This window comes from Heptranchias perlo, chromosome 35 (assembly GCF_035084215.1).
Source record: "Heptranchias perlo isolate sHepPer1 chromosome 35, sHepPer1.hap1, whole genome shotgun sequence".
NCBI lineage: Eukaryota > Metazoa > Chordata > Chondrichthyes > Hexanchiformes > Hexanchidae > Heptranchias > Heptranchias perlo.
The window spans coordinates 17,099,289-17,121,790 of NC_090359.1; the positions used below are offsets into that span (position 1 = coordinate 17,099,289).

The 22,502-nt window shown below is 46.5% G+C and overlaps 1 protein-coding gene across 1 annotated transcript; it reads right to left on the reverse strand.

Annotated features, from left to right (window-relative positions):
- Nucleotides 1-4,164: 4,164 nt before the first annotated feature.
- On the reverse strand, nucleotides 4,165-5,539 carry LOC137302145 (zona pellucida sperm-binding protein 3-like). Its single transcript, XM_067971816.1, has 7 exons — nucleotides 5,459-5,539; nucleotides 5,196-5,373; nucleotides 4,981-5,107; nucleotides 4,821-4,900; nucleotides 4,617-4,738; nucleotides 4,409-4,543; nucleotides 4,165-4,326 (listed from the first exon to the last, which is right to left on the reverse strand). Exons 1-7 carry the CDS (start codon nucleotides 5,463-5,465, stop codon nucleotides 4,208-4,210), a joined length of 768 nt encoding a protein of 255 aa, XP_067827917.1. The 5' UTR covers nucleotides 5,466-5,539; the 3' UTR covers nucleotides 4,165-4,207.
- Nucleotides 5,540-22,502: the final 16,963 nt, after the last annotated feature.

Consider the following 22,502-nt stretch of genomic DNA (forward strand, 5'->3'; position numbering starts at 1 on the left):
GGCGCTGGAGAAATGCAAGTTCCCCCTCCCCGGGGCCGCCCTCCGCTCTAATCCCATTGCCCGTCTCTCGGTCCTGACCCCGGGCTCGGGGACTCTCGGCCGGTCCAGGGCCCTTTAAGAGGGACGCGCCACACTGCGCATGTGCGCCGTTTATTTAAATCAAACCGCGCGATTCAAAGGAAAAGTGACGTCAGTTTCCGTCACAATAAAAACCGCTCGTTCTCAACCGAAAAAACGGAAAGTTTGTCTCGCGACACAACAGGAAGCGGTCACTGATCCGGCGGGTGATGTGCGCATGTGCGAACATTCTCCCAGAGTGCAGCGCGGCCTGTCTCACAGATGGGGCCTGTTCTCTGCCGCTCTGCATTGTGGGAGATTCAGCCGCCATGACGGGCCCGGGTCACCGAGTTCATCCAATCACAGGTGAAGCTTCCCGGATTGGTGGAACCGACAGAGTGCAGGTGGTCTGTGGAGCGAGAGAATCTCTGAGAAGAGGGGCAGCCAATTGGGGAAATCACAGGAGGTGGTGACCGGTCATAAACCCAATCGGTGAATGACGGATTGAACCAAGGAAAGGAATGAAGAAACTCGACTGGGACCTGTGGGAACAGGCGGACTAATAAATTTAACCCGTGTCCAGTTCAGGTCACCACATTACAGGAAAGATGGGATTGGACCAGAGAGGGTCCAGAGGAGATTTACAAGGATGGTCCAGGAGTGGAGAATTTTAGCTGTGAGGAAGGATTGGATCGGCTGGAGTTGTTTTCATTGAAACAGAGGAGGCTGAGGGGGGATTTAATTGAGGTGCTTAAATTATTGAGGGACAAACGAACTGCATCACTTCCAAGACAGCAGCTGACCACCACCTTCTCAAGGGCAATTTCGGATGGGCAATAAATTCTGGCCTTGCCAGCAAAGCCCACATCCCATGAACAAATAAAAAAAGGATATTAAGGTCCTATTTCCCTTCGCAGAGAGGCCAATAACCAGGGGGCATATATTTCAAGTAATTGGTAGAATGATTGGAGGGGATCTGTGGATAAATTTTTTTCACCCAGAGGGTGGTGTGGGTTTGGACCTTACTGGCTGAAAGGGTGGTAGAGGCAGAAACCCACATCGCTTTTTAAAAATACTTGGATGTGCACTTGAAGTGCCGTCACCTACAAGGCTGCGGACCAAGACCAAGTGTGCGATTAGGCTGGAGAGCTCTTTTTCAGCTGGCACTGACACAATGGGCCGAATAGCCTCCTTCTGTGCTGTAAATTTCTATCATTCTATAACCCCTAGGGTCAAATGTGACATGGCAAAAGATACATGTTTATGGTTCAAAAAAAATCTTTACAGAGAGGGAAGGGACAATGTAGAGTTCTGCCCGACAGTGTTATTGACAGAGACTCCATGAATTATTTTAAACGGGAGTATAGAAACATAGAAAATAGGAGCAAGAGTCGGCCATTCAGCCCTTCGGGCCTGCTCCACCATTCAAAATGATCATGGCTGATCTTCTAACTCAGTATCCTGTTCCCGCTTTTCCCCCTTACCCCTTTACCATTAATAAATATATCTACCTCCTTCTTGAATACATCTAATGACTTGGCCTCCACTGCGTTCTGTGGTAGAGAATTCCACAGGTTCACCACCCTCTGAGTGAAGAAATTTCTCCTCATCTCTGTTCTAAATGGCATACCCCGTATCCTGAGACTGTGACCCCTGGTTCTGGACTCCCGAGCCATCGGGAACATCCTCCCTGCATCTAGTCCTGCTGGAATTTTATATGTTTTGATGAGATCACCTCTCATTCTTCTAAACTCTACTGAATATAGACCTAGTCGACCCAATCTCTCCTCATACGTCAGTCCTGCCATCCCAGGAATCAGTCCGGTAAACCTTCATTGCACTCCTTCCATGGCAAGGACATCCTTCCTCAGATAAGGAGACCAAAACTGCACACAATACTCCAGATGTTGTCTCACCAAGACCCGTATAACTGCAGTAAGACTTCCCTGTTCCTATACTCAAATCCTCTTGCAATGAAGGCCAACATACCATTCGCCTTCCTAACTGTTTGCTGCACCTGAATGCTCGCTTTCAGCGACTGGTGGACAAGGACACCCAGGTCTCGTTGCACCTCCCCTTTTCCAAATCTATCTCCATTCAGATATAATCTGCCTTTCTGTTTTTACAACCAAAGTGGATAACCTCACATTTATTCACGTTATATTGCATCTGCCATGTTCTTGCCCACTCACACAACTTGTCTAAATCACATTGGAACCTCTTTCCATCCTCCTCACAGCTCACATTCAACCCCAGCTTTGTGTCGTGTCCATGGACCTTGGAACAGAGGAACATTAAATTGGATGAGGAGCAAGAGGAAAGTCACCTGTTTCTGTACTGTTAGATCCTAAGCTTCATTGAGAATGAATTCTTTAAGCATTCCTACATAGTATTTTTTTGCTACATTGTAAAAAAAAAACCAAAGTAGTTGTCCTGGCCAGTAAATCTAGTTTGTGAAGTCTCCCTAAAATGTTTACATGTAAATCAGACAACAGTCAGAAGAGGGTAGGATGGACCTACACTACACTTGAATGTATTGTCATCTATTGGGTTTAAAGTTTCCAAACACTATTTATCAATAGTGTGAGGAAGCTCAGAGTGAAAGTGAGGAGGGGCCGTCTGACTGCAGTTTCCACTGGGAAAAAAAAAATCACCTTCAGTGTGTACAGTGAGCAGAAGTGAATTGCTATTGTTAAAAGTTCCCACTAACTTATTGTTATTCTACTTTAACAGAACAAGCCTGGATCTCCTATGTTTAAACACTAAACTTCAGTGATTATAGCTCAAGTAAAATATTACCATGATTTGATTTAAATGGAGAAGTGGTTTCCACCCGCCAAAGAATGTTGTCTGAAGCGAGGGTGTTTACTGCTAACAGCTCCCATCCTGTTTAATAGACCCCCTGAATGTCTGATTTACCAAAAAGAAAAACCCAGCTCAGTAAAGTTAAACATTCTCTTATTAATCTGAATATTTTATGAACAAATTTCAATATTTCAAAGTAAAGGGTGTCCCAGACATGGATTGTACTCAATTCACTGTAAAGTTATAAAAACAGCCAGTTTAGCGACCAGGGGACATAAACTAAAAATTAGAATCAGGACTTTCAGGAGTGAAGTTAAGAGACGCTTCTACACGCAAAGAGTGGGAGAAGTTAGGAACACTCTTCCACAAAAGGCAGTTGATGCTAGCTCAATTGTTAAATCTATTATCTCAGAATAAAATTTTGTTAACCAAAAGGTAAGGGATATGACTAAGGCAGGTATATGGAGTTATGTCACAGATCAACCATGATCTCATTGAATGGTGGACCAGGCGAGAGGGGCTAAATGACCTACTCCTGTTCCTATGACCACCCCTCAAATACAGTGAACGATAAATAATGTAATCTGAAAATAGGACTAACTACATACAATGAAATTCTGAGGGCCTGTCGTGACGGGAAGCTGAAGATATCGAAACTTCAGCCTGTGCTCACAAGACGACAGGTGAAATTCAAATCCAACAGAGTTAAATCACAACCGCTGGGCTCCCCATCCCTCACACTCACTGTGCCTGTACCCAATGGGCACAACATTGCCTCCCGTGTACATATTTACACTGAGCATTTGAAATCTACCTGGAGTCCCAGCCCCACTAAACAAGAATCTTCACACCAGAGGCAGAGATCTTCAATCTTGGAAGAGAGTTCCAAGTCCACTGACTTTCAATTCTATTGGTGTTTGGACAATTAGCTCCAAACGGGAAAGTTTAACTGGAGTTTGGAGCCCGTGTGGGGATTCGAGTGATCAATGGCCACAGAGCACCAAGGGAATGATTGGGCCGTCAACCAGCCGGCACCAGTACCTCAGGCCTGTCCCACTATCCCTTCAGAGCTCATTCACCTGCACAATGAGGGCCTGGCAAGCCTTCACCCATTGCTGCAGCCATCCCTGGACTGGGCCTGGATACACTATTACCAGCCATTCTGCCACTACTTACATGGACCCATTAAAACCCATTTCACTAACAGGAGGAACTGTGGAGGAGTGCAGAGTGTTACGAACAGTATTGAGCACTCATTGCATGCTGATTGGAGCCAGATAATGAAAAATGAGCAACCAGCCATTAGAAGATACAAGTAGTCACTGCTTTATTGGTCATTTGATAACTAGTTGAACTGGGTTTGCTTGTGTTTCCTGTACAGAAACAAGGCGATCAAAGAGGCAGAGATCAGAGACACAGCGGTCACAGTCAGGGCCAGGATCAGGACCACCTCAGACGCCACACCTAAAAAGCAACAAGAAACCAATGGTCAGTGAGGGAAGGAAATACTGAGGGGAAAATGGAAACTAGCAGTCGGCCAACTCACCACCTGGAGACCTCTCCTGCATCCTTTGCTCAACCTCATTAAGGGGCTCAGTTGTCAGGTCCGTCACATAAGGATCCAGAATGACCAGGGGTCCAAGTGAGGCCTCACCCTCCCACTTCAATTCAGCATCATTCCCTGCAATATCAAACATTCCAGTTAGAGAGGGTAAAGGGTGACCTCCAACATAGAGAGAGGATCAATGTCCTACCAGGTCCAGATGCAAGATCCCTCCTTCCTCTGGAATCAAGTCGGAATTCCCTCCTGGCACCGCAGTTATCCCGATGACAACAGGCACACACGTCATTTGTCGATTCTTCCAATGGGGTCCAGCTAAACCAGAGAATCAGTTTATCAACCAGGTTGTCCATCACCCTTCAATACAACACATCCCTGAGCGAGAGAGGGAACTTACATATTCTGGAAAGTACAAGCTTTGTTCATGGAATCTCTCCGATCCACTGCAGCAACTTTCAGGTGACAGGTGATGAAAATCTGAGGGACACATTCAATACAAGTTGTTATTTAGTGACCTCCTCCCAACATGGGGAACCCAATGTTTGGCTTCCTCTTACCAAGGAACGGTCATCTCCAAAGAAGCGGAACGCATCCAGGTCAAACTGGAGTTTGTCCAGCTCACGTTCACCTCTTGGCAACACAAAGGTTGAAAAGGAGTCCTCAGCTTTGCTGTCCAGGAGGCAACTGAAGAAAGATTTTAAAAAAAGGGACAAAGTGAATTAAGTGAACCTATTGAGACATAACCAGCTGGAGAAAGCAGAGAGCTCCTTACCCATGGTAGTCAATGATGTTGTATCTTGGGGTGGAATCCTTGTCTGGGCTCAATGCAGCTGCACAGCTGTCAATGTTGAGCTTCAAGGGCATGTGGTTAGTCATTGAAACAGAGGCCTCAATGTGAATGAGGTCACCCAGGTAGTAGACAGTCGAGGTGCGCTCTGTAAGCCAGTCATCTGAAGGACAAGGGTTGGAGAAACAGTGGGTGTAACTCCCAGTGGGAGACGACAGAAAAGCACTCCCCATCCACCCATCACATACCGTTCATAAGACGCAGTGAGAATGACAGAAGCCCTTCTCCAGACTTGGTCGAGCTGAATGGGATCCAGGTGGGCTTGATAGGGTCACTGCTCACATTGCCCTTCCTGGAAAGACAGGAGTGTAATTTCAGGACAACTTCAGAGAACTGCACCTGCTGTAGACCTTATTTGCCACAGAGTAAAGTTTCTTACCTAAAATAGTGGCACTCAATGGGAATGATGGCTCCATTAGTTCTCACAATGACAGATCCACGAGCATTTGGGGTGTGGTTCAGGTGGGTGGTGTAGACCAGGAAATCTCCAGCCATCTGAAAGACATCAGGTTAAGGAATGAAGAGCTGGTCTCATTGGACAAAAGCTATTTCTGGTCATTTTCCTGCCCTGTTAAGCAGCAGTTTGAGGAGCAGCTGAAACCCCTCAATGACATGATTGAAGCAGCTCCACCATTGGTGGAAGTTGCCTGGAGCAGCCTCTGTTACTCGACTCAGTCCACCTTCTATTACAGGAGACTTCAGGCCTGCAGTCAGAAACCATGAAATGATTGGCACAGCTAAATTTGATGAGCATTATTTCCCATATGGAATAGAGCTTTCACCTTAAGGGGCTTCAAGTTACCCCTGATAAGGAGCATAAAACACATCACTTTTAAACCTCACCTGTATCCATGGAATCAAGGGGATTGGCAGGTGTAATAACCAAAAGTGGAGTTCCCCTTTAATACATTGTATCCCAATTATTATTCCACTTGTTTCATCTTTCAAGAGAAGTCTCAACAGGAACTTCCACACTGAACATTCATTGACCACAAGTTGAGGCAACAGGCCTGAATATCCACAGGTAGGAACAGAAAAGATAAATCAATTGAGGCACAAGAGAACAGAGTGGTTTGGAGAAATGCAGGTGAAGGTTCAAGGTCAATAGAATTGAATCTCAGAGTTAGAGAGTAATAACGACCCATTTAAGAAAGATGCAGTCCCTCAGTGACAAGTTTAAGTTCTTTTCAAATATAAAGCTAAGATTGACATGTCAACATAAAGAAGTAGTTTCACTCCGGGTGATATTTAACAGTGGGCAAGAATTTATACACAGATTTCATTCAGGGATCTCCTCAGTGGCTGGAGTTTCACCCGACATTAATGAGTTCAGAGTGGGCAATAATCTGCACAGTGAAATTGGAGCAAGAGTTGAGGAATCACATTACCTGCAATCTGCTGCCACATTCATGGAGCCCATAGTCAAAGAGGACAGTGTGGTTCTGAGAGTAGATCCCAGTTGGCCGACAACCTGCTGTCCCCAGGGTCAGGTCAGCAGCTTTAATCAGGTGCCTGGTTCTAAATAAATCCATGTCTACCCTCACCAGCAGGTTCTGCTCTCCACACTGCACCATCACAGTCTGCAGTGGAGACAGACTTCTCCCCTCAGACACACTGAAATGGGAACCAAAGGGAGGGACAGGGGGAGGGACTCTCTGGGGCACAGGGGTGTGTTTTACTCTTCTCCAGAGAAATCTCTGCCCTCTGAACTGTTGCCAAGTATCAGAGCAACAAACCACTCCAACTAACACCAGCAATGGGAACAAACCTCTCACTACAAAATCCCCCATGATACCAAACAACTCAACTATCATTTTACCCACCAACCAGCACCTTTTATACACTGCAGTCACCTGATTCCAATTCAATGAGTCGCTGTTGTGATGCGATTGGATGTCTTTCAGAAAAAAAACTCAATGTCTTTAGAATCCTTTTTTTTTCAATCACTTCCATTGTCCTATTTCATAAGTTTCTTTAGAAAAAATAATTAAAAAAAGAAAAGAAAAAAAGATGGAGGTCGTGAGCGGTTCAACTGAATGCGGAGATACAGAGAGACACCAGCAGAGGGAGGTAGAGAGCGGTGTAACTGAGTACAGAGATACAGAGAGACACCAGCAGAGGGAGGTAGAGAGCGGTGTAACTGAGTACAGAGATACAGAGAGACACCAGCAGAGGGAGGTAGAGAGCGGTGTAACTGAGTACAGAGATGCAGAGAGACACCAGCAGAGGGAGGTAGAGAGCGGTGTAACTGAGCACAGAGATACAGAGAGACACCAGCAGAGGGAGGTAGAGAGCGGTGTAACTGAGCACAGAGATACAGAGAGACACCAGCAGAGGGAGGTAGAGAGCGGTGTAACTGAGCACAGAGATACAGAGAGACACCAGCAGAGGGAGGTAGAGAGCGGTGTAACTGAGTACAGAGACACAGAGAGACACCAGCAGAGGGAGGTAGAGAGCGGTGTAACTGAGTACAGAGATACAGAGACACACCAGCAGAGGGAGGTAGAGAGCGGTGTAACTGAGTACAGAGATACAGAGAGACACCAGCAGAGGGAGGTAGAGAGCGGTGTAACTGAGTACAGAGACACAGAGAGACACCAGCAGAGTGTCCAGGAAACCAACCTTTTATCTGAAATCTGAGGCGAGATCGAAACTGCACAGTGTGGAGGAAGCATTACTGTGTATCTAACGCGTGTTGTACCTGCCCTGGGAGTGTTTGATTTCACAGTTTAGGGGGAGCTTCATCTGCATATAACCCATGCTGTACCTTCCCTGGGAGTGATTGATGTCTCAGTGTAGAGGGAGCTTTGCTCTCTGTCTAACCCGTGTTGTCACTGCCCTTCTGCAACTGGAAAGTTTCTCTTTCTTTGCTCTAATAAAAGCCATGATGTGGAGATGCCGGTGATGGACTGGGGTGGACAAATGTAAGGAATCTTACAACACCAGGTGTTGTAAGATTCCTAACAAAAGCCCTTCATGATTTTGAACCTCTATCAAATCTCCCCTTTATGTTTTCTGCTCTAAGGAGAACAGCCCCAGTTTCTCCAGTCTCTCCACATTACTGAAGTCTCTTATCCCTGGCACCATTTTAGTAATTCTCTTCTGCACCCTCTCTAAGGCCTTGGCATCCCTCCAAAAGTTTGGTGTCCAGAATTGAACACAATACTTCAGCTGAGGCCTAACCAGTGTTTTATCAAGGTTTAGTATCAATTCCTTGCTTTTGTATTCAATGCCTCAATGAATAAAGCCAAGGGCCCCATTTGCTTTCTTAACAGCCTTCTCAACTTGTCCTGCCACCTTCAAAGATTTGTGTAAGTGCACCCCCAGGTCTCTCTATTCCCCCACTCCATTTAAAATTGTTCCAATTAGTTTAAATTGCCTCTTCTCAATCTTCCTACCAAAATGTTTCACTTCACAATTCTTTGCATTAAATTTCATCTGCCATCTTTCTGCCCATTTCACCAGTCTGTCTATGTCTTCCTGAAGTCTGTTACTATCCTCAACATTGTTTATTACATTTCTGAGTTTCGTGTCATCTCCAAACTTATACCCTGTACACCCAAGTCCCGGTCATTAATATATATCAAAAAGAGCAGTGGTCATAATACCGAGCCCTGGAGGACACCACTGTATACTTGCCTCCAGTCTGAAAAACAACCGTTCACCACTACTCTCTGTTTTCTGCCCCTTAGCCAATTTTCTATCCACGCTGCCATTGTCCATTTAATCCCATGGGCTTCAATTTTGCTAACAAGTCTATTATGTGATACTTTATCCTCCCTTAATCTCTCCCTGCATAGAAACTCCCCGACCCATATTCATGGCCACCCCCTCGACCTTGCCATCTCACGTGGCCTCTCTACTCCCGATCGTGTCAATCATGGATAAGGCCATCTCTGATCACATCCTTGTATCCCTCTCCACCCACATGGAATCATAGAATCATAGAAAGGTTACAGCACGGAAGGAGGCCATTCGGCCCATGGAGTCCATCCCTGCTCTCTGGAAGATCAATCCATGTCTTCTCACTCCCGCAATGCACATCACAGAATGAACTCAGGAATCCCACGACACTTTCTATGAGCGGTAACAGGCTGCGGTTATGGTGCAGACCGGGACCCAGGGCTGAGGCTGTGGTCATCAGTTACTCTGGGAGTGGCACAGTCTGTTTCATGACCAGCCGGAGGTGAGAGTAATACCAGGGAGTCAGGTTGGTGTTTAGAAGGGTGTGGGTTCCAGCTCCCGTTCCAGGACTGGGACACATGATCCAGACTGACTGTGTCGTTCTGAGAGGGAGCTGCATCGTGAGAGGTGCTGTCCTTTGAATGAGGTGTTTCATGGGGGTCCCTTCTTTCTGCTCCGAAGTGTAAAAGATCCCATGGCAATTTGTGAAGAGCCGTGTCTTGTTCCTTGTCTCATTGAGACTCTCAGTTAATTGGCCTGTTCTCTCCACAGATTCGGCCTGACTCGCTGAGTGTTTCCAGAGTGTTCTGTGTGTGTTTCACTGAGACTCAGGTTTTACAGTAAATAATAAAAGGACTGTAGTCAAACACTTGGCCATGAGCTGCTGAGTGACCTGTCGGGACATTGTTGCTTGCTTCCCTTCAGCTTGTGGGACTGGGTTTTTCATGCACTGTCCCTTTAAGAGCTGTGGTCCGTCTCACTTCTCAGTGTGATTGTGGGACTGACACAGAAGCGAGAGATGAAGCTGCACCCACAGCCTGGACTGCAGGCAAATTGTGAGGCTGGGACTAAAAACCTGTTATTCCCACACAGGGAGTCGAACCCAGGTCGCTTGGGTGAAAGCCAAGAATCCTAACAGCTAGACCACATGAGAACTAAGGGGATGGTCAGCAGGAAGGGCACTGAGACTACACCCAGAAGGTTTAATGGAGGTTCACGATTATGACAGGTTTTGTTACAGTAAATAAGGAGAAACTGTTTCCAGTGATGGGAGGGTTAATAACCAGAGGACACAGATTTAAAATAAATGGGCAAAAAAGCCACGGGCGGGGAAATGAGGAGAGATTTTTTTACGCAGCGAGCTGTTATGATCGGGAATGCACTGCCTGAAAGGGAGGTGGAAGCAGGTTCAATCGTAACGTTCAAAGGGGAATTGGATAAATACTTGACGTGTAAAAATTCACAGGGCTGTGGGGAAAGAGCAGGGGAGTGGGACTAACCCACTTCCTTCTATGTTCATCCCTGGAAATCACACTCTCACCTCCACCTTTGATGCCCTTGTCCCCATTAAAACCATTACTCTCTCTCACCCTGGTCGATCTCCCTGGTACTGCCCTCATTTCCACTCCTGTAAGCCCAAGGGACGCAGACTTGAACATTTATGGTGGACAACTGGTTAACCATTCATCACCAGATCTGGCTGGGCCACATAAAGCACTATTGGGTCCTGCTCTCCTCTGACAAAACTGCTCACTATTCCAGGATCATCCTGGAATGTAAAGATAACCCCCGGCTTCTCTTCTCCACTACAAACCATCTTCTTACACTCCCCTCCCCCCATCTTCTTAAACATCTCAATTAGATCACCCCTTAACCTCCAATACTCAAGGGAATAAAAGTCTCGTCCACAAGACCTGTCCTCATAATTTAACCCTTTTAGCCCCGGTATCATTCTGGTGAATCTGTTCCACACCCAGTCAAGGCCAATATGTCCCTCCTGGGGTACGGTGCCCAGAACTGAACACAGTTCTCCAGATGTGGTCTAACCAGAGCTTTATGCATCTGTATCATAACTTCCGCCCTTTGTATTCCAGCCCCTTGAGATGAAGGCTCACATTCCATTAATTATTTTTTGTACCTGTCCACTAGTTTTTAGTGATTTCTGGAGATGGACCACTGAACCTCTCTGCTCCTCCATAGTTCCTAGTTTCTCGTCATTTAGAAAATACTCTGATTTATCTTTTTAAGGTTCTAAGTGGATTATATCACACTTCCCCACATTGAACTCCATCTGCCACAGTTTTACCCTCTCATTTAATCATCAATGTCCCTTCACGACTTCCTGCTCCCATCTGCACTATTTACTGCGCCACCTAACTTGCTGGTTTAAGGGTGAAAACTGCCCTCCGCTTCACTGTAAGTGCAAGCGACAACTTTGTCGATGCCGTGTCGTGTTACAGACCGGCTCGTTGGACCTGCTCGTTTCATCTCATCTCATTTTCAGCAAACCGGAATATTCCTGAAATAGAGGATGGTGAATCACAGCTCGAGAAACCGATCCCCTCGACCAATGGGGACTGCGCCTTCCAACAAATAGGCATTGATGGGGCAAGGTGAGTCTGCTGCTCAGAAATAATACAGCACAGATCATCACTCGTGCAAGCTTCACACCCTTTAGTTTGGAAAAGTAAACTGATGGGAGACAGCTGCTGTCGTGAATGGGTTTCCAAAACTCAAATCAAATGGATTTGTCCTGTGTTGTGAATTACTATTTGTCTGATTCAGGTCATCAGAGCAGTGGGGACTGCATTTTGTACATTCCGAATACCAATGCCCTGTCACGTGAGCCTGTCGTTCTACTCCCGTTCCAAGTCCTCTTTTAAATTTCGATGACTTCCCCGAAATTTGCTTGGGGGACTGTTCGAATCGCAGTCCAGCCCTTCCCACTGTCGCATCCTCTAAATCTCCACCCAGGATTTTCACTGGTGCAACTTTCGTAAACTTGGGCTACTTTTTAATTTCAAAAGCAAAGTGCTGCGGATGCTGGAAATCTGAAATATAAACAGAAAATGCCGGATACACTCAGCCGGTCAGGCAGCATCTGTGGAGCGAGTTCTGATGAAAGGTCATCGACCTGAAACATTCCCTCTGTTTCTCTCTCCACAGACGCTGTCTGACCTGCTGAGAGTTCGCAACATTTTCTGTTTCTACTTTTAATTTGTTCTTTGTATCAACTGTGCCGATCCGTGACTCGACCCACTGCGCGGCATCTGGTGGTTTGGATTCAGGGCTCTCACCGCCGCGGTGTGGGTTCGATTCCCGGTCAATGAAATAATTGTCACAAAACAATTGTGAACTTTATTAAATGAACACATGAAACTGTGAAAGATGAAAAATTGTTGTAATCGCCATTAATGAAGCGATAACTTTCTGCAGACTGACTGACGGAAATACTAACATGGTTACCCAGTGATACGTGGGGAAGTTATTGTGTTTTGCATGTGATGAACTTTCATCCGTTCTCATTTTAAAGACTGTTTTTTAAGAGTCTGGTTAAAATGTTCAGTGTTTATGAAAACAGGAATGTGGTGCAGCCGTTGTTAAATTCAACAGGAAAAGCCAATTATCTCCCACTTTTCACAAGAGCAAATTCTCAAATAACATTCCCGCCTGGGGTCGAACCAGAGATCTTTCGTGTGCGAAACGAATGTGATAACCGCCACACTCTGGAAACCGCTGCTCATGTTCATTTCATCGCGTGACTTCTCCATGAAACAACATCACTTCTGTCCCACACTAAAAGCTCTCAATCCTTCCCTTTCACAAACATTTCACTGATCAAAACTTCACAAGTCACACAGGAAAAAGTCTTCATTTCCAAATCATTAAACTCCCGAAGGAGCTGCGGGGACAGACTGAGCAAACCTGCGTTCAGTCGTCAAAGGCGGTGTGTGAAGGGTGTGGGTGTGTTGTCATCCTGAGAGACAGCGACAGGCCCGTGACACAGAGCGAAGGCAGGGACTGAGAAATGTGGCCATTCAGGTCCATAAATAGGCAGACACTCAGTCCCAGTCATTCATTCCGACACACTGTCCGGTAGTTAGTCAGTCAGTCGGGTCGGGAGGCCTGCAGACAGCAAACAAAGAGCCAGAGAATAAAGCAGAGACTCAATCAGACGGATAAACCGGGAGACAGACAGACAGACAGTGAAGCGGGCAGGGACTCAGCCTTGTAGATAAGCAGACTGTATCCTTTGCCTTTGACCCTGATTTGTCAGTAATAATTTAAAACCGCTTCTGGTTCGGTCCCTTCCTTTAATCCTGGACAGCAGCAGTGACAAAAACTTTGTGGATTTGAGGGTTGAGCCGAATCCGAGTCAGTTCCCCGGTCCCCGGGAGAAATTCCCCGATTCCTGGGCACTTTGTATCAAGCAGCAGTTAGCAGCAAAAAGTGTTATTAATGGGAGTAGTGGGACTGAGAAATACTTAAACAGCCGACACCCTGTAAAACAGAGCTCCAAGTATCGGTTTAAATAAAGTCCTGAACTGACAGAGCGGAGGGCAGATGAGGATTGAATTAAATCCCAATTCACTGAATCTAAACAAGGTTTAAAGAAGTGAATCTGTCCGGAGTGGGATTCCTGGGCCTGTGTGTGAGCTGCACCTGGATCGGTCCCGTTCAGTGAAGAGAGACCGGCAGGCGGCTCCCAGACACGGCTCAGGCCGGGACCGGCAGCTCTCGGCTGGCAGCGGCTGGATTAGAGAGCGGGATCCTGAGCTGTTGTTGAGGCGGTCTGGCTGCTGCTGCTTCCGTCTCTCGCCCTCCGAGAGTCCCGGCGGCGGTCGGTACCGATCTCCCTCCTCTGGATCCGGATCCACCTAGTGCCGCAACTGACAGCGTCTGATTCCCGATCAGAAAGCTGAGAGTTCGAATCAGGTCGGGATCACAGCATTTTCACAGTGGCTCAGGGTCCTGGAACTGGTTTTATATCAGTGTTTGAGGGATGGGCTGTTCAGGTTTTATGCTATAATAATGATCAGAATTAAGTTTGATGCTTAAAATACTTTTTTTTCTGTTACTTACTATTTACACACTCATCAGTTTCAGACAGAAACGGGTAAGAATGTTTCAGGGATGTGATGTGCAGCCTCATCTCCCATCCTTTAAGTCCAAGGTCGCAGACTTGAAAATTTATGGCGGACAACTGGTTCAGCCATTCATCGCCAGATCTGGCGGGAACACTTAAAGCACCATCAGGTCCTGCTCTCTGCCAAAACTGCTCAATATTCCAGGATCATCCTGGAATGTAAAGATAACCCCGGCTTCTCTTCACTGCAAACCGGTTTCTTAAACCCCTCTCCCCTGCCCCTCCCCCCTCACCTCCAACAACAAGTGCGAGGAGCTCATGGATTTCTTTGTCACTAAGACTGGGACCATCCGTTCAGCTGCCTCTGCCGTTTCCCTCCCTTCCCCCACCCACAATGCTAAACTTCCCCTAAGGTTCCCCCTGCCCCAGCCCTGAACTCACATCTTTCTCCAGTTTCTCTCCTATCTCCCCTCTTGCCCTCTCTGAGCTCATCTTGACCATGAGACCCATCCCCTACTCCTTCGACCCAATTCACACCAAACTACTGACCACCCAACTTCCCTTCCTGGCCACCATGTTAGCCCAATATTGTTAACGATTCCCTCTCCTCAGGTACTGTCCCCCTTCCCTTCAAATCTGGCGTCATCACACCCTCCTCAAAAAACTCACCCTTGACCTCTCGGTCCTTGCAAACTACTGCCCCCATCTCCAACCGAGTTGAAAAGTGGGATCATTATATCAAATCGAGAGACTTTTCACCTCCCCCTCCAAATATTCAAACCACCGTTCAGGAGGAGAACCCCTCTGCTCGCTGACCTACATTGGTTCCCAGTCCACCAACATCTCAAATTTTAAATTCTCATCCTCGTGTTCAAATCCCTCCATGACCTCGCCCCTCCCTATCTCTGTAACCTCCTCCACCCCTACAACCCTCCGAGATCTCTGAGCTCCTCCAATTCAGGCCTCTTGCGCATCCACGATTTTCATCGCTCCACCATTGGCGGCCGTGCCTTCAACCGATAGGGCCCAAAGCTCTGGATTTCCCTCCCGAAACCTCCCCGCCTCTCTACCTCTCTCTCCTCCCTTAAGATGCTCCTTAAACGCTCTCTACTTGCTTAAAAACTGTTTAATCTTCAACCTTTTCCAGTTCTGACGAAGGGTCATCGACCTGAAACGTTAACTCTGTTTCTCTCTCCACAGACGCTGCCTGACTTGCTGATTATTTACAACATTTTCTGTTTTTATTTCAGATTTCCAGCATCCGCAGTATTTTGCTTCTAATATCTCCTTCTGTGGCTCGGGGTCAAATATTATTTTAAAAAGCTCCTGTGAAGCGCCTTGGGACGTTTTGCTACCTTAAAGGCGCTATTTAAATAGTTCGGGCAGATCGCTAACCACTGACATGTGGCGCCGTGATCGTATAGTGGTTCGTACTCTGCGTTGTGGCCGCAGCAACCACGGTTCGAATCCGAGTCACGGCATAGTGTGCGCTGCTTCTTTTATTCTCTCCCGCGCTTGCAAATATAATGCAACAATCGATCAATCCTTAATACGTGAAAAAAAAAAATTTTGGTGGCGAAAACCTATTTATTCCATCAAATCCCAGCACTCTCACATGCCTGTACTTGATGTTCCACAGTTCAAACCCGCCTCTTCTCCCAGCTTTTTCATCCTTCCACAATCAATAGGCCGCCTTTACTTTCCTCCTTCCATTTCATGGACACTTTCCTGCTCCATTGCCGACTCTAACATTCACTTTCACGATCTCACGCCTTTAAGTTTGTTCTGCTCCGACCGCTGTTTCTATTGGGCACATGTCCCATTCGCACCAATGTTCATTTGTGCCTTGAAACCAGTCGATACATTTCGATCTGCGTGACCGCTCGACAGACAAACACGACGAAAGCAGGGCTGGTCTCTGGAAAGACAGCCGCCCGAATGTTCACGAAATTTACTTGGGGAATCTTGTGATCCAGGGGATGGTAACTGAAGAACTGGTTTTTGTTTTGATGCTTGTTGGCTCTTTTCTCTCATCAGTTGAGTTGCGTGAGTGACGGGCAGCGCGACAGAGCTGCGAATGGCGGTTGAAAGGTTCACATTTGGCAAGTTGGGGCGGTGCAGTAAGATCGGAAGTGTTCCGCCTTGATCTTAATAGTTCTGTTGAAACCTGTGATTGAATCGAGTAGAGGATAAATGTAAAGAGCGCCTGTGGGGGAAAAGGAGCGATTACAGGCCATGAGCGGAAGGTCTTTCAAATTCTCGTGGCGCAGGACGCTGTGTGTGGAAACGGCAGATTTTAAAGTGAGTGTGTCGGAAAGTAAAGTGCGATCTTGTGTGTGAGAAGAGCACAAGAAAGTTGTGCTTGAAGCTGCGCCATTGAGGCAAGTTGCAGGTTGTCAGGAAAACTGCTGCAGTGAAAGCTCAAAAATAAACCCAGAAACTGCTGGCAACACTCAGCAGGTCAGGTAGTATCTGTGGGGAGATACTCAAGTATTTATCCAATTTTCCTTTTAAAGTTACGATTGAATCGAGCTCCACCATCCTTTAAGGCAGTGCGTTCCAGATCATAACAATTCGCTGTGTAAAAAAAATCTCCTTGTTTCCCTCTAGTTCTTTTGCCAATTATCTTAAATCTGCGTCCGTTGGTTGCCGACCCTCCCGCCAGTGGGTGAAGTTTCTCCTTATTTACTCGATCAAAACCCCTCTTAATTTTGAACACGTGGATTACTTCTACCCTTAACCTTCATTGCTCGAAGCAGAACAATCCCAGGTTCTCGAGTCTCTCCACACAACTAAACCCCATCCCTGGTATAATTCTGGGAAATCTCCTCTCCATCCTCTCCAAGACCTTGACCTCCTTAATAAGTTGTAGTGCCCAGAATTGGACACAATACTTCAGATGAGGCCTGAACAATGATTTATAAACGTTTAACATAACTTCCTTGCTTTTGTGCTCTATTTCTCTATTATTAAGCCAAGGAACCGGATGCTGTTTTAACGGTTTCACCAGCTTGTGCTGCCACATTCAAAGATGTTGATGAAAACTGTCGAAACTTAACACTATACAAATGCATTAACACCCAAACAAGTAGTACAAGGAGAAACTTTATTGAACCCCAACTTGTATACAAGTGGAAGTGCACCTCAAACAATGGTTGAGGGTGCAACTTCGCCGAGTCAATGAATCAGTTCATGTTTATACAATTCATGAGGCAACGCCCACCTGTTGCAGAATATGGGCGTACACGTACATTCTTTATTGGCTCAGGTAGTTGGTCAATCAAGTAGTGAGCCAGCCGCCGAACATCCATAGACATCACGTAGGCCTGAGCAGATGTCAGCTATTTTCTTTCTCTCTGCATTCCTGTTCCTTGTTATCAGTAAGGCTGGAGCCAGTCTCAAGGCTTCATGGCCATTCATCAACTCTATTATTATTATATTCTGTCCTTCTCTCAAGGAAGGCCTGGCTGTGCTAGGCCTAATTATCAACATACCAAGGCTCAAAAGCAATTACACAATTGTGCTTACTTTGTGTTTGTGGCTAATCCTATCATGTGAGTTAATAAAGAGTTAATATGGTCAAGTATCCCGTCATGCACTTCCACAAAATTACCAGTAACACATTGGGTGAGAACGGATAACACAGCACAGGCCGGGATGGCGGAGAGAGACAGAGACACGTGTTGTGATCTGTAACTTTTTATAAACACTTCAGTTTATTTCACTCCGTGTCCAACACCGTGCGATCTACCCTGGTGTGTCAGCTTTCAGTGTTTATACAGAGTGTAATATATTGAATTGTCTCTTGGATCACACGGAGTAGTAGACGGGGGTATGTGTGCGGAGGGTTCGGGGGGTGAGCTCTGATTCCCGCCCTCTTCTGGATTGAAAGGAGAAAAGAATGAATGAGAGAGAGAAGTGATGTGGGAGAAGGGATGATGGAAGAATTTGTCTGTGAATTAATTAAAGTGGCCCAAAAATAAGATAATATTAAGATATCATCAGCAGAACATTAATACAAGCTGTAAAACAAAAGAAAAATACTGCAGATGATGGAAATCTGAAGTAAAAACAGGAAATGCTGGAAATACTCAGCAGGTCAGGCAGCATCTGTGGAGAGAGTTCTGATGAAATGTCATCGGCCTGAAAGGATTTTTCTCTCTCCACAGATGCTGCCTGACCTGCTGAGTGTTTCCCGCATTTTCTGTTTTTATTATTAATATAACCTGAGCTCTGTCGAGCGTTTGTTGTTCGATTCACTGATAAAGCTGGGAATTGAGGGGAAGCTGGTTCATGGCGAACCCCAGCTCTGAATCCCCCCGGCAGAGAGTTCAAGGAATGTTTAATATAAATGAGATTCAACGACAGGATCAGAAAATCTCTCCTTGATGGTCGGTCTCATTCTCCCGAAGTGAGGAATGAGCGGGAGGGGCAATTCCACCCGGGGTTATATTTTATTCCAAGAGGAAGTCTCAAAGTGCAGTTCACAGTGGGGCTGAAACAGCTGAATTGGGCGAGCGTTCAACAGAAAATGTAAAGGTTCCTGGTTCGATCCCGGGTTTCAGCAGTTTTCTGTTATTTTGTTTCTTCTTCTTTGGGCCGATTCTCAAACATTTATTTACACTGACATTTTTACCCGACACTGAACGGTTGGGGATGGAATAGAGAGACATCAAGGATGTCTGTATTTAGCTTTTATTTCTCTATTTCCTTCTGCCTTTCTCTCTGGTTTTTGTCTCTCTCGGTGCTCGATGAACATTTGATTTGATGCAATTGTCCTAAACTGATGCCTTTTCCACATCTCAGGGCGGTCAGACACGCTCTGTCTGTCTGTTACTGCTTGTGACCATTAACGGGAACAGGCCGCGAGTTAAACATTTATCAGCAAACCGCCAGAGAGATCACACAGCGGGAATAAAACACATTGCCTCACATTGTTAGACACCGAGTGACACAGATTGTAATGTGTGTCAGTAAACAGACCCGGAAAACAGAGTCCGAGAAAGGAAAGAAATAGAGAGATAGAAAAGAGTCATAAAAGGAAAGAAAACCCTTTCTCCACCCCAACAACAACAACAACTTGCATTTATATCGCGCCTTTAACGGAGTAAAACGTCCCAAGGCGCTTCACAGGAGCGATTATCAAACAAAATGTGACACGGAGCCACATAAGGAGATATTGGGACAGGTGAGGTCGGTTTTAAGTGTCTTAAGGGAGGAGAGAGAGGTAGAGAGGCGGGAGGTTTATGGAGGGAAATCCAGAGCTTTGGGCCCAGTCGGTTGAAGGCACGGCCGCCAATGGTGGAGCGATGAAAATCGTGGATGCGCAAGAGGCCTATTTTTTCATGCCCTCTCTTTGCTTTCCTATTTTCCTTTTTAATTTCACCAACGTTTAATTATTTCTCACCATTTAAAACATATTCTGTTCTTTTATTCTTCCCATCAAAGTGAATAACCTCACATTTCCCCACATTATACTCCATCTGCCACCTTCTTGCCCACTCACTTAACCTGTCTATATCCCTTTGCAGACACTTTGTGTCCTCCTCACAGTTTACTTTCCCATCTTGCTTTGTATCGTCAGCAAACTTGGACACATTGCACTCGGTCCCTTCATCTAAGTCGTTAATACAGATTGAAAATAGCTGACGCCCAAAAACGGCCGGCATTGCTCTCTGTTCAGTCAAGAGGAACTTCCCTGCCTGGAAATTGGTCCCAGCCTTGTTGAGGTGCAACACGTCCATCTTGTGCAGGTGTTTAATATTAATCAATGCACAATGAGGCCCTGGGAAAGCGAGTATCTCTCCACAGATACTACCTGACCTGCTGAGTGTTGCCAGCAGTTTCAGGGTTTATTTTTGTGCTTTCACTATCGCAGTTTTCCTGACAACCTGCAACTTGCCTCAAGGTCGCAGCTTCAAGAACAACTTTCTTGTGCTCTTCTCACACACAAGATCGCACTTTGCTTTCCAACACACGCGCTTTAAAATCTGCCGTTTCCACACACAGCGTCCTGCGCCACGAGAATTTGAAAGACCTTCTGCTCATGGCCTGTAATCGCTCCTTTTTCCCCACAGGCGCTCTTTACATTTATCCTCTACTCGCTTCAATCTCACGCTTCAACAGAACTATTAAGATCAAGGCGGAACACTTCCGATCTTACTGCACCGCCCCAACTTGCCAAATGTGCACCTTTCAACCGCCATTCGCAGCTCTGTCGCGCTGCCCGTCACTCACACAACTCAACTGTTTAGAGAAAAGAGCCAACAAGCATCAAAACAAAAACCAGTTCTTCAGTTACCATCCCCTGGATCATACGATCACCCAAGTGAATTTCGTGAACATTCGGGCGGCTGTCTTTCCAGAGACCAGCCCTGCTTTCGTCGTGTTTGTCTGTCGAGCGGTCACGCAGATCGAAATGTATCGACTGGTTTCAAGGCTTAAATGAACATTGGTGCGAATGGGACATGTGCCCAATAGAAACAGCGGTCGGAGCAGAACAAACTTAAAGGCATGAGATCGTGAAAGTGAACGTTGGAGTCGGCAATGGAGCAGGAAATGGAAGGAGGAAAGTAAAGGCGGCCGATTGACTGTGGAAGGAAGAAAAATCTGGGAGAACAGGCGGGTTTGAACTGCGGCACATGAAGTACAGGCATGTGAGAGTGCTGTGATTTGATGGAATATTTAGTTTTACTTCACGTATCAAAGATTGACACATTACTGCATTCGATGAGCAAGAGAGGCAGAAGACAAAAACTATGCCATGACTCGGATTCGAACCGAGGTTGCTGCGGCCACAACGCAGAGCACTAACCACTATACGATCACGGCACCACACCACAGCTGGAACTGCTCTACCTATAGTATTTATAAAGCTCCTTTAAGGTAGCAAAAGATCCCAAGGGGCTTCACAGTCACGTTTTCAAACAAAATTTGACACTGAAGGAGATATTAGAAGCAAAATACTGCCGATGCTGGAAATTTGAAAAAAAAAACAGAAAATGTTGTAAATAATCAGCAAGTCAGGCAGCATCTGTGGAGAGAGAAACAGAGTTAACGTTTCAGGTCGATGATCCGTCGTCAGAACTGGAAAAGGTTGAAGATTAAACAGAAATTGTGCACTTTGACTGATACTTCACGTTATTCACATCTTACACTCGCAACACCTCCGGCCGCCAATCAGGACTTTGCTGATTTGAGCAGAGTTCAGCGAGCAATGCAAAATTCATCCACCGTGGCTTCGGATTGGACCGAGACCCTGGACTTCTGGATGAATATAATGAAGGAACCAACACATCAAACGGTAAATGCAATAATGGCGCGGATGGGATAAAAACCATGCGTGGAGAGAGAGGTCGAGAGTGAGCATGTGGCGGCGCGTGGCGTTGAGCGTGGATCTCAGGAAGCGGCGGGAGCAGTGGTTGGAGGAACGCTGAATATCATGGAGATATCTGGAATCATGGGCGGATCCGAAACATGAAGGGTGGAATTTAAGTTGGAATCCACGTGGAATAAGTCGGAGCCGGACACAGTTGCTGAGGAAGGAGATGTGTCTGTGAAAGTGAGTTTTAGTAGAAACCTGATCAAACACTCTCTCTTCAGCAGCACCGACTCTCTCTCCTTCAGAGCTGTCCTGGTCCGCAGTTCCATTTCATCCTTCGCCTCATCCGGCGCTTTAATGAAAAAAACTTTTTTCCTTCCTTTCAGGTGTCAAGGACCGCAAGTTTCAACAACTCTTAGATACCAACACCCCTCCCGATCCTTCTTCCCCTTCACTTTCCTCTGACCCCACCCCTCCCTCCAATCTCTTTGTCGTGTTTTCACCATTCCCTCTGACCATCCCCTCTCTGACCCCGAACGTCAGTCCTCAGCAAAGGCTTCAGTTTCATCCCCTTACGCCCCCACCTCAATGGGTTTCGAGCTCGACACGATGCTGAGCTCTTCTTCCGTCGCCTTCACCTCCGCGCCCATTTCTTTGTCCAGGAGTCTTCCCCCCGCACAGCGGACCCTTTCTCCCATCTTCAGATTTCTCATTCAACCTGGACCCCTCCCTCTATCCTCTTACCCTCTCTTGATCTTTCCATTGGGAACTGCCAGCGTGACATCGGCCGTCTCAATTTCTTTACTCCCCTCACTCACTCTAACCTCCCTCCATCTGAACTCGCAGCACTCCGTTCTCTCAGGTCCAACCCTGACATTGTCATTAAACCTGCTGACAATGGCGGCGCTCTTGTTGTTGTGAGGCGAACAGACCTCTCCCTAGCGGCAGCTGAACGCCAACTCTCCGGTACCTCCTCCTACCTTCCCTTGGAGCGTGATCCCACCACCGAACATCAAGCCATAGTTTCCGAGACCTTCAATGACCTTATCTCCTCTGGAGATCTTCCTCCACAAGGCCTCCACCTCATTGTCCCCCAACCCCGCTTCTAACTCCTTCCAAGATCCACATGCAGAACTGACCC